The 13,455-nt window shown below is 55.1% G+C and overlaps 1 protein-coding gene across 2 annotated transcripts in view; it reads right to left on the bottom strand.

Annotated features, from left to right (window-relative positions):
- Positions 1–13,455, bottom strand: part of HSPA12A (heat shock protein family A (Hsp70) member 12A) — a 150,212-nt gene that overhangs the window by 54,488 nt on the left and 82,269 nt on the right. Inside the window, exon 1 of one of the 2 annotated variants that reach the window (XM_032878931.1) lies at positions 6,763–6,941. The exons of the other annotated variant lie outside the window; for it this stretch is intronic. Within the exon in view, the coding sequence (XP_032734822.1) occupies positions 6,763–6,805 (43 nt within the window). The 5' untranslated portion in view covers positions 6,806–6,941. Of the gene's footprint in view, positions 1–6,762; positions 6,942–13,455 lie in introns of those variants that run through there. 2 annotated transcript variants of the gene reach the window in all.

Genomic DNA, 13,455 nt, shown 5'->3' with positions numbered 1-13,455 from the left:
GGCCCATCCAAAGGTGGATGGGAAGCCCACCTTAGGGCAGAGGTTGGCAGCCCTGGATAGAGTCCAGGGATACAGAAAGACCTTGAACCCCACTAGTGTTTCAATCAAGAAGGCCAGCAGGGAGCTCAGAGCCTTGGCAAAGGGCCACATGGGCATGAAATGTGGCCAACAATCTGAGACACCCAGCCCTCCAAAGTTCTGGGCTTGCTTGCCAAGAAGTCATGTAGACTGAGGCCCAGGCTGGGGTCTCCCCCTTCCTAGCCATAGGATTCCAGGCCAGCCCTTTTCCCCACTGAGCCTCCTCCACAAAATGCAGCCACTGATAAATGTCTACAGAATTCATAATAATAAGTAATAACAGACAATAGCAAAGGAGCCACAACCTTACTGGAGGTTGTGGGAGTAAATAAAATCTGCTCTGAAATCGGTACTATTGATTACCCCCACTTTACAGTTGGGGAAGCTGAGGTGGGGGTGGGGGCAGGGCTAAGTACTTGACCAGAATCTCAGAGCTGGCAAGTGGTAAAGCCAGAACTGGAATCCAGGCGGACTGTCCCTGTAAAATTGCATGGAAACATTCTCTCTCCCCCACATGGCCAAAGTAAAGCAGCCCATCCTAGTTCAGGGTTCCCGAGGGAAGGCCCCATTCCCCGGTGGACAGAGATGCCTGTGGTGGTCCATGGACTGGGCACTAGTTCTCACCTGATTATAAACTGTCAGGTGTTGCAAACCCACTCCCAGGGCCCCTTTTCCTGGGCGCTCCAGTTCCAAAAGATCTGGGAAGGAGAAACAAGGACCTTCTGCCAGGTGATTTCTAAACCATTTCTCTTCTTGTTCAAGCCCCTCTGGAGAAGGACTTCGAGAAAAGAGAACGTCTCAGTCTGGTGCTCCTGTATCCTTGACTTCCTCTAGAACACTCTGGTCTCCCTCTTACCCCGAGCGTGGCCTCAGCACAAAACCTTCCACGGGCAACAGCATCTCCCCAAAGCATTCTGACTGTATTTGGGATGCCATACATTTTCACTGTAGTCCCCTTCTATGTGGGGCAAGTGACACAGGTTTCTCATTTATGGAACTGACATAAGTAAGGCTCTTAAAATAAATGCATTTTTCAAAAACTAGCAGATCAATTTTAAAAGTCATTAATAAACCATGGTTTAGGTGGTCAGTACATATGGCAGAATCAGGAAGGTGAATCTCGAAGAGGTTGAAGACGGAGAAAAAGTTCCCTAAGTATAAAATGTGCCCGTGGGGGTTTCGCTGACAGCCCTGAGCTCTGTTCTAAGGTCACCCCTCCCCGCCGCCCCTCCCCCCAGCTATCTCACCCTGGGGCGCCTCCTCCATTCCTCTGAGCCTCAGTTTCCCCTTGTGTGAAATCTCCCACGTCGTGGCTATTTATGAAGATGAAATGACACAATACAAGCGAACCATGGAGCACGGAGCTGGTACCTACGAAGTCTGCTGACTCAGTCTAGCACCAGGGAATGAACCGTGTCGGAGGCTCCTGCGCTCTAACCCCCCCATGCCGAGGTCCCAAGTCTGAAATCCAGATATGTGGTAACTCACAGATTCCCAAACTTGGCTGTTCACACCAAGAAGTCCTGATAGAATAGCTCCGCAAGGAGGCCTAGGCATCAAGACATGTAAAAAGCTCCCCGGGTGCTTCTAACAGGCAGCCAGGATGGGGAACGAACCCCAGGGGATGTCCAGCGACCAAAACGTGTAGCTTCTGACACTGACATGCTCCTGGACCCGCCCTCAGCCGCCTTCATTCTTGCCTCTCAACCGTGGGCTCTGCAAACAGGGGGGAAAGGCGCTCAAGGAGGGCCGACTTCGTGTTTGCTGGGAGAGAGGTGTTCCTCCCTTCCAGGGTTTTGCTTCAGGACCTGGTCATATTCCCTACATAGACCCAAGTCGGAAAAACCCGAGCAGAATCTGCCCTCCTAAGGCCTGCAAAGAAAGCAGACCAGCCGGACCCGCCGTGGTGCCACACAAGGCAATGGTCATCCCTGGGGGCATCTGGGAGGTAGAGACAGGAACATCCCCTCTCCCTTCCTCCGGTGGGGAAAGAACTTGATAAATTATGGCCCCTCTGATATCTGCACTGTACCCACAACAGACCAAGGCAGATACCATGTGCCCCTCACCCAGACCAGGAAGGGAAAACCTAGCTGGAGTCCACACGCACTTAGGGCTCCAAAGCCACATGGCTCCCCTACCCCTTCGCACCTGTTATGGCCCATCTCTGAGCAATGGATTGGGAATCATTTCCAATAAAAGGGGGGCAGCAAGGATTTGAGGAAGCCACCACGGTGGGGTCAGTGTCAATTCTTGGTCCCCGCCATGGCTCACCCTGTTCCCCTAGCAATGTCCAGACATGCTGCAGGGGCAAGGCGCTCACTCCCTGCCCCACGCTGCTCATTCATTAAAGCGTCCGGTTCCTCCCTGCCATTCTAATTATGCACAGCAATAATAAAGACGCTTTCTCCCTTACCAGAGGCCTATTTATGCGCTGAGAGAGCATTTCGCCCCCACAATACTGAGTCGTCACTCAAACCCTTGTTGTAATCAAAATCTCAGCTCTTCAAGGATTGACTGAGCCCTGCCTACCCCCCTTCAGCTTCTACCCACTCCTGAGCATCCATGTTTCTAGAAGCACCACTCTGCTGCAGAGTGGGCTGCATGCAGATGCCATTCCCCACTGCTGTGTTCCCTTATGGATTACTGACTGAGAGTCACTCAATGCCCAGTAGGATGTTTATTGAGCACCTACTTTGTGCCCTCCCTAAGAATATGGAAATGAAAGACACAGTCCTTGCCTTTGTTGGAGAAAAGACATTAAGAGAAAAGCTCAAGTTTTTAGGGTCCTTGAGCATTCATTGGCCAGGTGATTTGATCCCTTGGCTGAGCAAACTAACAAAGTCTCAAAAGCCTCAACTGTGTCATCAGCAAAATGGGGTAATAATAACCCCAACCTCATAGGGCTGTCGGAGGAGTCAATGGGATATGCACATACGAAGTTGGAACATTGTACGCACTCAATGAACACTAGTTGAGATTACCAATGATCAGTACCAAATACTCTGGGACCACAAAGGCAAGATCTCACCAAGATGGATGAGTCTACAAAGGCTTCCTGAGAAGTGATAACCTGCACTGAGTTTTGAAGGATAAGTTGGGGATTATGTTCCTGGTGGCGGGAGGGGATGGCATGAGGGCTACAGGAGATCACAGGGCTCTGGGAAACGGGACACTGTGTGGGGAGCTCGCACAGGGAGGAGTACACAGCAGCAGAGGCACAGCTACAGACACACACGGACATGGAAATGGGTCCCTGGCCAGAGCCCCAGCCCGTGACACCCAGAGCATCATTTCAACCTGTCCTTGGCTTCTTGGGAGCTGCAGCCAGTGCCCTCCACTTCCATCTACAGTTTGGTGGCCATGGGGAAGTGGGGCAGCCACACTCCACGAGGAGTGTGTGCGCTCGTTCATTCCGACCCTCAGTGGAATTCCCTGAGGGCCTCTGCCCTGCCTGGTGCAGGCTGAGAGAGGCTAGACAGCTTGACCACCCCCCACCCTTCACTCAAGCCCTCTTCTGACTGTGCCATGCAGGCCTGGCAGCAACGTCCCTCGTAAAATGGCCGTAACAGGACCCCCGTTAGCCATTTGTTCAATAACAAATGTGCGCAGGGCCAAATGAAGTAATTCAATAATTTCAATAATTCAAAATTTTCAACAGAGTCCTCACTAAATGTCCATGTTCTAAATGTTTGTTTTTATTGTGATTAACTACCAGGATGCTAAGAATCCCATCTCCAAAGCCCAACCCAATGCCTCCAGAGGCACCCCCAACATGGGCAAACCCCCCTGTCTGCTGCTCCTCTCCCTAACCCCATCTCCTCCCTGGAGTAAATTACTAGGTTTCCACTGCCCACACCTACCCCTAACTCGGTCACCATAAGAGCTAGCCTGGCCTGAACCATCCCATGGCACTCCCCCATCCTCTCCCCACACCCTGCCCGTCCATCTCATCCTTCTAGGGGTCCCTGTGTCAACCAGTGCAGGTCTTGGTGGGGGGCAGGATTGAAGGTCATCTCAGCTTTTGTTGTTCAAAGCTCTGAAGATTAAAAAGGTGGCCCTTTGCAAATTAATGTAAATATTTAATTAAAGGAAACTCATAGGAAACGCATAGACAAAGGGAATAGTGATGAAGTGCTAGGTACCCATCAGACAGCTTCTTCAACTACCAACATTCTGCCATTCTTGTTTCATGAAGAACTCTACCCACGCCCCACCATCACGTGCTCTGTTGGGAAATATGTTATAGCCAGTCTTTCTGGCCCATCGCACCACCCAGGGCTCTCACTGCCCAAAATCCCCAACAGTTTGATCCCTCCACAATCCTCCTTTGGCACCAGCAGCATCCTTGAAATAATCCCCAGAAGAAAACCATTATCATGTTCCTCACACAGCAGTCATCACTGGCCACACCCACAGGGGCTACATAGGATGGCAGCAAAGGGCTAGAGCCCTGCAATCTGATGGCCTGAGTCCAAATCAATACTTCCTAGATGTGTGACCTTGGATAGGTCGTTCAACCTAGATTAGAATTCCTACCTGGGGGAAAGGGCAATGCTGGTAACGGGTCTGTTGCTGAGGCTTTAACAAATAAAATAAGCTATGCTCCTTGCCCCACACAGAATATTCAGTGAGGAAATCTTACAAATAGATGTGTTAGATGATGGGTGAGCAGGCTCTGCTCCTGTAAGATACTATTAATATCTCCCATGTTAGAGATGAAGGGTTGGGAACCAAGAGAGAACCAGCAAGTTGCCAGGGACAGCCTGCTCTGTGCCCCAAGTCCGTGTGTTGCATATTTGCACAGGCTGCCTCGAACTGCAGATCACTGAAGTGAAGACACACTCTAGAGCAGGCACATGGGAACGGTGGCAGGTGGCCCAGCACACCCAGCATGTGTCTCCCCATCCTGGATGGGGAGCTCTCCCAGCCTGAGGACAGGTAACCACCCAGTGTGTGTGTGTGTGTGTGTGTGTGTGTGAACACGTGTGTGTCTAGGGTAGGGGTGCTGAATCCGATTTTACAAGACAAACGGGTGGGGTGTAGGGGGAAGCACATTCCTGCTCGCTCTTCCGATTTCACACATCCCATAGCCAACCTTGAATTTGATACAGCCATCCACTGTTTATCCCAACATGAGAGAAAAGAAACTTAAGCTTTAGCAATTCTTAGCAAATCTGATGCCCCTCCCTATCACACTACATTTTTTTTTTCCCAATTTAAAGAAAAAGTAGGGGAGGGGGAATGAATCCATCCAGTTGCTGAGTGATATCCAGACAAAGCCACCAGCCCATTGCCCGTGTTTGCCAGCTGGGGAAGGGCAGGGGTGGGGGCAGATTTTGATGCGCCTTTGGGCCCGGCCTGGGCTCTCCAAGGCCCCTCCCAAGAGTGAGCCCTGTCAGGATGTCCCCCTCCCCCCACAACTCCCCCACCACTGCAATGCCGCGTGGGGAGGCACCTCCCAGATCTGCTGGAACAATGGGCTGGGGAGGGGGCAGGTGCTGCTCAGAGCGCAGCAGCGGGAGGGGGCCGCGACCAGTCTGCAAGACTGCAAGCACCCTGCCCATGGTGGCTGCGCTGCCACCTGACTCAGTTTCTCCAGCTTTGAGGTGCCCGCAGAGCCTTTCCTGGATGAATTTCCCTCACGTCCCAGACATTTTAATTTCATCCTCGCCAGGCAGCTTACCCTGCCGCTCGCCAGAAGCCACTGGGCTGCGCTCCCCTCCAGCGGCTGCTACTGCTAAAGCCCCTCAGGTCAGGGACGCGCGGCGTCTCCGTGCGCCCAACTTTCCCCACTTCGGACCCACAATCTTGGTCAGGCCGTCCCCTCCGCTGGCGAAGCCATGATTTATAGTCCTGGGCTCCAAAAGCTGCTCCTCCTCTTCCCCCGGCTGCCGAGTCCTCTCTCGGTACTTACCCGGCACCCCCGCCCCATCCGAGCCCTAACCACGCTCCCCAAAGAAAGCGGCCATAGCACATTTGCAGAATGCGAGCGTCCGTCCTCCGCACTGGAAGCCACCTTCCTCTCCCGCGCCGGGGCAAGGAGGGGACAGACGAGCCCCCGCCGCCTGGCCCCTCCACCGCCTGCAGAATCCCTGGGGATGGGCGGGGCGGGCAGTGAGCTGCAGTCCAGCCCGGAGCTGCGGCCCCCACTCCCCGCACGTACGCGCGACCTCGGCGGGGCCAGGGGACAGCTCCAGACCCTGGGTTTGCCCCCAGGCTCCCACCCGCGCCTCGCTGAGTCACGGAAACGAGCCGCTGGGGATACGGGGCCACCCGGCGGCCGGCCCCTTACTCGGCAATCGCGGGCATCCCCGCACCGCGCGCAGGGGATGGACACCGGGGGTTGGTTCTCACCCGGACTCGCAAGGGCCCCCCCCCCCAAGAGGCGCCACCCTGGGACCGGGATGTCCAGGGCACCCGGGCAGGGGCTGCGGTTCCCGCCGCAGTATCCGCACCCCAGCCGGGGAGCGCAGCACGTGACCCGCGGGCCGCTGGCGGCCCCCCTCCCCCGGACCCCCTGCTCCGCCGCGGCGCTAACCCTGGCCCTCCCTGCGAGGGCAAGATGCTGAGGGGTGCGCGCCCACTTTTTCCGAGAGGGAGCTGCGGGGCGCCGGGCCGAGCGCGCCTCATCCCTCCCCGGCCCGCCCCGCCGCAGCCGCAGGACCCGCGCCCGGCGCTCACCTCGGGGCCCCGTGTCGCCGCCGCCGGCTTCCTTGTCCGCCATGGTCGCGCAGCCCCCGCCCGCGAGACGAACCTCCGGCGCAGACCCTGTACCCGTGTGGGTCCCCGTCCGCGTCCTCGGAGGCGCTCGGGCCGGGTCTGATGCGCCGGGCAGCGGGAGCGCTGCTGTGACGCCGCCACCGCCGCAGCCCGGACTCCTCCCCGAGCTCCTCCCGGGCCCGCCCCGCGCCCCGCCCCGCGGAGCCGGGTCGGCGGGGGAAGGCCGGGGAAGGCCGGCGCTGGGCCCTGCTCCGCGTCCCCCCGGCCCCGGGACCCGTCGCTCCGGGTCTGGCCCCTCCTCTCCCGGGCTTCCCCCCGGAGCCCGCCGCCGCCGAGGAGGGGGCGCGGCGGGGGCTCGGCGGCTCGCCAGCCGGCCGGACGCCGGCGCACTGAAGGCGCCCTACTCGGCCAGCGGCGGGGACCGGATTTCAGGTCCCCTCCGCCCCGCCGCGCCTCCGCTCATCGGAAGATCCCGGGGCCGAAGCCCTGCGGCAGGCACCGCGCAGAAACCGCAGTCTCCGGAGGAAGCCCGCCCCAGTCTCCACCCGGTCGTTTATCTCCCCCAGGGCCCAAGGGGAGCAAGGGCCACGCGATGGAGGAACCCGGCGCAGTCAGGGCTCCGGCAGCAGACCGAGGACCCGGGCGGGGGGGTGGGGGGGCTCGCTCCGAGCTCGGGTTGCCTGCGGGACTCCATGGCAACTCAGGACCCCGGGGGGCGCCTGTCGCGGAGGCTGCGACGCGCCTTCCATATATGGGCTCCCAAGCCGGCCCTCGTTCAAAGTATGAGAATAACGGCATCAATAATGCAGAGCTTCGGTTAATGATTCATCCTCCCTGTCCTCTGGCTCCGCCACACACACGTGCCACTGGCACCTGTTCGCGACTGGCCAGGTGGCTTCTGGGTCCTCTGTGCAAGGAGGCAACGACTCTCATGACCACCGTTACTGGGCCCTTCCCTGACGCCTGGCCCTATACTAAGTGCTTAAGAGTCTTATCTCATTTGCTCCGCATAACTCTAAGAGGTGACTAGTGGTCCCCATTTTGCGGAGAAGGAAACTGAGGTTTAAGGGATTTCAGTGATGATCCCTAGAATACACACATCAAGTAAGTGACCAAGGTGGGATAACCAGCAGCTTGCCCTGAGATGGCCACAGCTCTCAAAAGGTACCTAAAGGAGGCTTCATCATGCTGCCAGGTTATGGAGGAGGGGGTGGGCGGGGTGCTGCTGGGAGACCCCAGAGACCAGCCTCTGCTCAGAGTGATTTTAGGGTGATGAGTTAAAAAGATGAACTTGATCTCTGTTTGCCTGCATTAAAAATCCTGAGTTTACAGTCTCTGACTGTAGATGAGACCATGAGCTAATTATTTAACCTCTTTGAGCCTCAGTATTCTCATCTGTGGAATGGGTATAGAGAACCCACTTCCTAAGAATGAAGAGGACTAGATGAGCTGCTATATGTAGCCTTGGTTGGGGTCTGGCGCGTGGTAAGCAGTCCAAAAAGTATTACAGGTTATTAAGTCATAGGCACCTTTTTACAGTGGACAATGGTTAGACAGTGGGCAATGGGGGGCCCATGGGGGGCACTCCCAGAGTGGAGAACATTGTTTTCCTACAGAGCGCCCTCTCCCTCCCAGGACTACTTGCCTACTGAGACAATCCCCCATTATCTCAGAGGCAGACTCAAGACACGGTCTGGAGGCCAAGAGCACAGGGCACCCAGATGCAGGCTGGAGGAAGGGTGAAGGCAGTGGTGGAGGTGATGAGGCTGACCCTGCAACGGCCCTTCAAGCTGCCTTCCCAGTTCTGCCCCTATACCCCCACTGAGTGAAGCTGGCTGGGCTGAGGCCACATGAATTGAAGCTCAGAGGGCAGGGACAGCCACTAGCATGCTGCCCACTGAGCACCAGTGTCATAAGGACACGTGCCTAAGCAGTGAGGCCAGAAAGAGTTTTTTATTAAACGTGGCTCTGATTAAGTCTCCTGTGTTCCAAAACCACGCTGAGCCTCCCTCTTCTACAAGAAAAAGCTCTAACTCTTCAGCCTAATGTTCGACACCTTTGACAACATGCCTTGTCTGGCATCTCTCTCCCAAGAAACCTTCCTTCCACCAGCCTTCCTCGGATATGGCCACAGTACACGTCTCTCCATGTTGGACACCCCCATCGTTTCCCTCCTCTACCTGCCTACAGCCAGGCATCCTTCAGGGACCCAGTCCCAGGCTACCAGCCCAGGGAATCCTAGGACACCACCCAACCCCCAAGGATCCCAGGGCAATCTACACTCTCGCATATTTTGTTTTATTTTTCTCCTTCTTCCACACTGCTGCTCAGGCAGCTCAGCACTCAGAAGCCTCCTCCATCTATCTGCAGAGATGCCCACATCCACGCCCAGGGCTCGACCTTCCTTCGGGGCTCCAGACCTCCTGAGAGTCTCCCCAGGGCACCTCCCACGCCCTTTGCTCTGTCCCAAAGCCCAGCTCATCTTCTGCAGTCCTCCCTCCTGGCCGCAGGATCTCTATAAGGCAGCATCACCCACAAGCCACCCAGGCCCACACCTGGGCATCAGGTCTCACTCCTCTCTCTGTGTCCGTCTGAGTTTGGTCAATCTCCAAGTGCGGCATTGCCTAGCTGACCGTAGACATTTCCACTCCGTCCTCACAGCCACCACCCTCGTCCACGTCCCCATCACGTCTCACTGCCTACGTTGTCTGCAGGACCTCCTCATCTTCCGGCTCCCGTCCTACCCTTTGGGCCATTTTTTCTGTGAATCTGGTCTGCCCCGCCCACCGGCCTCTCAGCTCCTCCCCGCCCCGCCCCTCAGGACTTCTTTCAGTCCTTCGCCCCCAACCCTGCCTCGGGTGCTGGCATTTCAAATGCCTTAAAATGTGTTTGGTGTTTTGACCAGTTCGCCCCTCATCCCTCATCACCAGCAACCTGAAGACCTCAGCATAGACCTCCCAACTCCAGGGAGCCTTCCCTGCACCACCATCCTGGCCCGAGTGCCCCTCTTTAGTATCCTTACGGCACCCTGACCCTCTCCATCAGACTCCTGACCTCCAGCACCAAGACATTGGTCTTGGCAACCTGTCAAGCAGGAACCCCACAGTACCCCCTCCTGCCACCTATGGTGGAAAGGCCTCAGGGCCACCTGCCCTCTCTGCTGACATGCAGCCACAGTGACAGGAAGGCACGTGAGGACGATGGGGGAGGACATGCAGGCCCCATGCTGTGGGCAAAGAGCAGAAGACAGTTTTGATTTTCAGGGAGCATGAAAGGCAGTGCACCCTCTGCCTGGGGCTTGTCCTTGGGGCTTTAATCCTCACACTAATTAGAGACTGCCCTGGTGAGCACATATTTGGCCAGCCGGGGGCATCATCTACTTCTCGCAGCCGTCCCCGCTGTTTTCTAGCAGAGCAGATGGAAGTGCACGAAGGTGGGGGCACCTGCGCAGGCTTTCTCTGGCCACAAACAGCGTGGCCTGTCTCCTGTCACTCGACAGAGGGAAGGGCTCCCCCTGTCCTCTCCTGATGCCCAGAGCCTCGTCACCAGTAGCAGCAGCTTAAGATCCTGTCACTCCTCTGCTACTGGGTCCTACATGAACTGGCCTTCTGATGCCTCTTGACTCTGGCTTCTTCCACTCTCCCATCCCTCACTCCAAAATGCACACACCATCCATGTGAACATGCCCGATCTCGTCCCACCTCAGGGCCTCTGCTGTAGGTGGCAGCCCTGCCTGGGACCCAGTGCCCAAGACATGCACATGGCTTGCATCCTCACTCACTCGGGAAATGCCACCCTCCCAGATGGTTCTACTGTTGCTGTCCCGACCCCACAGGGAAGTAAGCTCCCTGAGAGGAGGATCTCGGACTGTGCTGCTCACCTCTGTATCCCCAGGTCTAGACGAGCACCCAGTATGTGGCTGGTGCCCAACGAATGCTTGATGGAGGAGGGACGGGCTCCATCACTGAAAGAGGAGCGTGACAGGTTTCGTCCAGCTGGGAGGACCCAGCCCGCCACGGGGACATCGCACGGACTCCTGGGTGCTCTCACAGCCGTTGCAGAGCACGTCCATACTTGACCGTCCTGAGGTCACTCGGTAACAAGTCCCCGCCAGTCCTCCTCGAACTTCCCCACATGGGGCTCCCTGTGGACTCCCTTCAGAACCCTCCAGATGATCTCTTCTCCACCTTCTGGGCCAGAGGGGCCCAGGCTGTGGTCTGTGGTGGTGGGCATCGAGAATGTCCCTACTTCCATTCATACCAATTACAGGTCTCAGCTGGCCACCTGAGTCCCCAAAAGGGGCCCAGCCCAGAGCCAAGTCACCACCTTCTGGTAATCTCATGCTGATCACTCCAGCCACATGGGCCTGTCCTCAGGTCCCCAAAGAACTGGCACCTCCCTGGGAGTCCACTCTCCATTCCTTTTACCAACAAATCTCTCTCTTCTTCCAGGTCTCCGCTTAGACAGCACTTGTTCCAGAAAACCACCAAGCCCTCCAAGATAGCACGAGACCCCCACTCTGTCATCTGTGTCTGACTCCCCTTACCCTCCTATCATAGCACCATCACAGCTCTGGGTCACTACTATTATCAACCCATTATATAGATGACAAAATCAAGGCTCAGAAAGGTGCAGCTGAGAAGTTGCAGAGCTGAGACTAGAACTCAGGTCTTTCCAATGTCAGGTGGCCCATCTCCCCCACCATTGGGTAGGGTCAGCCATGTGCATAGAGCATGAAGCTCTATGCTTCAAAGAGAACATTCTGAACCCTGCAAAGATAAATCTGAGCAGTAGCCCCCAGACTCACATAGGGCCTGGAACAGACAGTTAAATACTAAAAAGGAAAATAACCCCTCAGCCTCAGGCCCTCACCTGATTCATTCTCTCTGGGGTCCTCTTACCCCCACCCCAGCCCACAGACACCTTGCTGCAACAGTCCCCCCACAAAGACACACCTTTCTTGCTTCCTGATGGATCTCCCACTGAGGGTGCTGGTCCTGGGGGTGCAGCAAGACAGGGACAGAGCAAAAGAAGAGTGTGGGGTCACATGGAGTCAGCCAGAGCAAGGTTCAAATACAGGCTGTCATTCCCTGCCCCTCTGGATCTGTTTCTTCATCTGTAAAATGCGTTGATAACCATAGGCAGGAAAATTACGGGAGACAATACATGTAAAATACTCGGTGTAGGGCTAGGCTACATACGCTACAGTAAATAGGACTTATTATTTAATTTGCAAATTGGGGCCACAAAAATGCCTATTATATTATAATACATTGTATATATTGTATATTATAAATTACAGAATGGATTTAGGCAAAAAATTTGGGGGTCATAAAAGACACATGGAAGATATGGGGATGAGTGGCTTTTAAAAAAGTGTTTATCCAAGAAAATTTTTTTTTAATTTTGAGAAACACTGATACTAATCCAAATCTGGGCTTTTATGTAGGAAGCTTCCAGTAAAAGCTGCTTTGGACTTTATAATATGCCGCCGGAATTTTGTCTATAAACTGAATATCATAAAACTGACTCCTTTATAATGGCACCAAGATTCAGATGAGCCAAGGCAACATGAAAACTTCATGGAGTAGCACCTGGGTGGCTCAGTTGGTTGGGCAACCGACTCCTGGTTTTGACTCAGGTCATGATCCTGGAAATGAGCCCTGCGTCAGGCTCTGCACTGAGTAGGGAGTCGGCTTGAGAATTTCTCTCCATCTCTCTCTGCCTCTCCCCCTCCCCCCACTCATGCGTGCACACTCACACGTGCATGTGCTCTGTCTCTCTCTCAAATAAATAAATCTTTAAAAAAAAAACAAACTTAAGGGAAAGCCTAGGCAATAGGTCAAGGTCCTTGACTCTGACCTTTAGTACATCTTAAAAATCCGAACTCAGAGCTGAATCGTGGTGCCCAGTTTATACATCCTTTTCCCTTGGATTTCTACCCCATCTGCTGTGAATCAGCCTCTCTGTTATAAAATTCCAAAACACGCTTCACATATACAACATGGGTTGCCACAGGAGTCTTCCAGGAGAAACAGTCATGTTCCACAGGAAACTGTTTCTCAGAATTTCACAACCACTCCGGCCTGCAACGTAAACATGCCCGCGCAGGTAAGGAAGGGTCATCCAAATATTTTTTTGTAAGTATTTCAAACAGCACAGCAAGTGTCTGCGGCCCCTCTCTCAGCAGTATTCTCAGAATGGCTCAAACCCTGGCTCTGCAAGCGCCTGGTTCCTGGTAAGATGGAACATTCTGGAAGCCGTGTATGAAGGAGGCCAGCCCAGAAAGTGAGACCAGGGATGAGGCTCAGAGAAGGAAAAGGGGAATGATCCCGGGGTGGGGAGAGCTATCACAAGGGCTGCAACAAACTAGCTTGTTAGAGCCAAAAGGTTTCGAGTCACAAAAAAAAAATTACTTGTTGCATCCCGCTCCTAGCCCAGTGCCTGGCTCTGGAGGAGCTCGAGATACATTTGTTGAAGAAATGAATGAGTGGTCACGTAAATAAATAATGCAGTGGCAACTGGGGCTCAGAGAAGCTAGATCTCTCGTTCAAAGTCATGCAGTTAGGGACAGCCCCCTGCTTCTCAGCTCTGCTGGGCTTTCAGTCTCCCCCCCCCCCCCCCCCCCCCCCCCCCCCCCCCCCCCCCCCCCCC

This window comes from Lontra canadensis, unplaced genomic scaffold (assembly GCF_010015895.1).
Source record: "Lontra canadensis isolate GAN:19392208 unplaced genomic scaffold, GSC_riverotter_1.0 scaffold3, whole genome shotgun sequence".
NCBI classification, from domain to species: domain Eukaryota; kingdom Metazoa; phylum Chordata; class Mammalia; order Carnivora; family Mustelidae; genus Lontra; species Lontra canadensis.
Note: the sequence above shows the minus strand (reverse complement) of the source record. Positions and strands in the feature narration are given on the sequence as shown.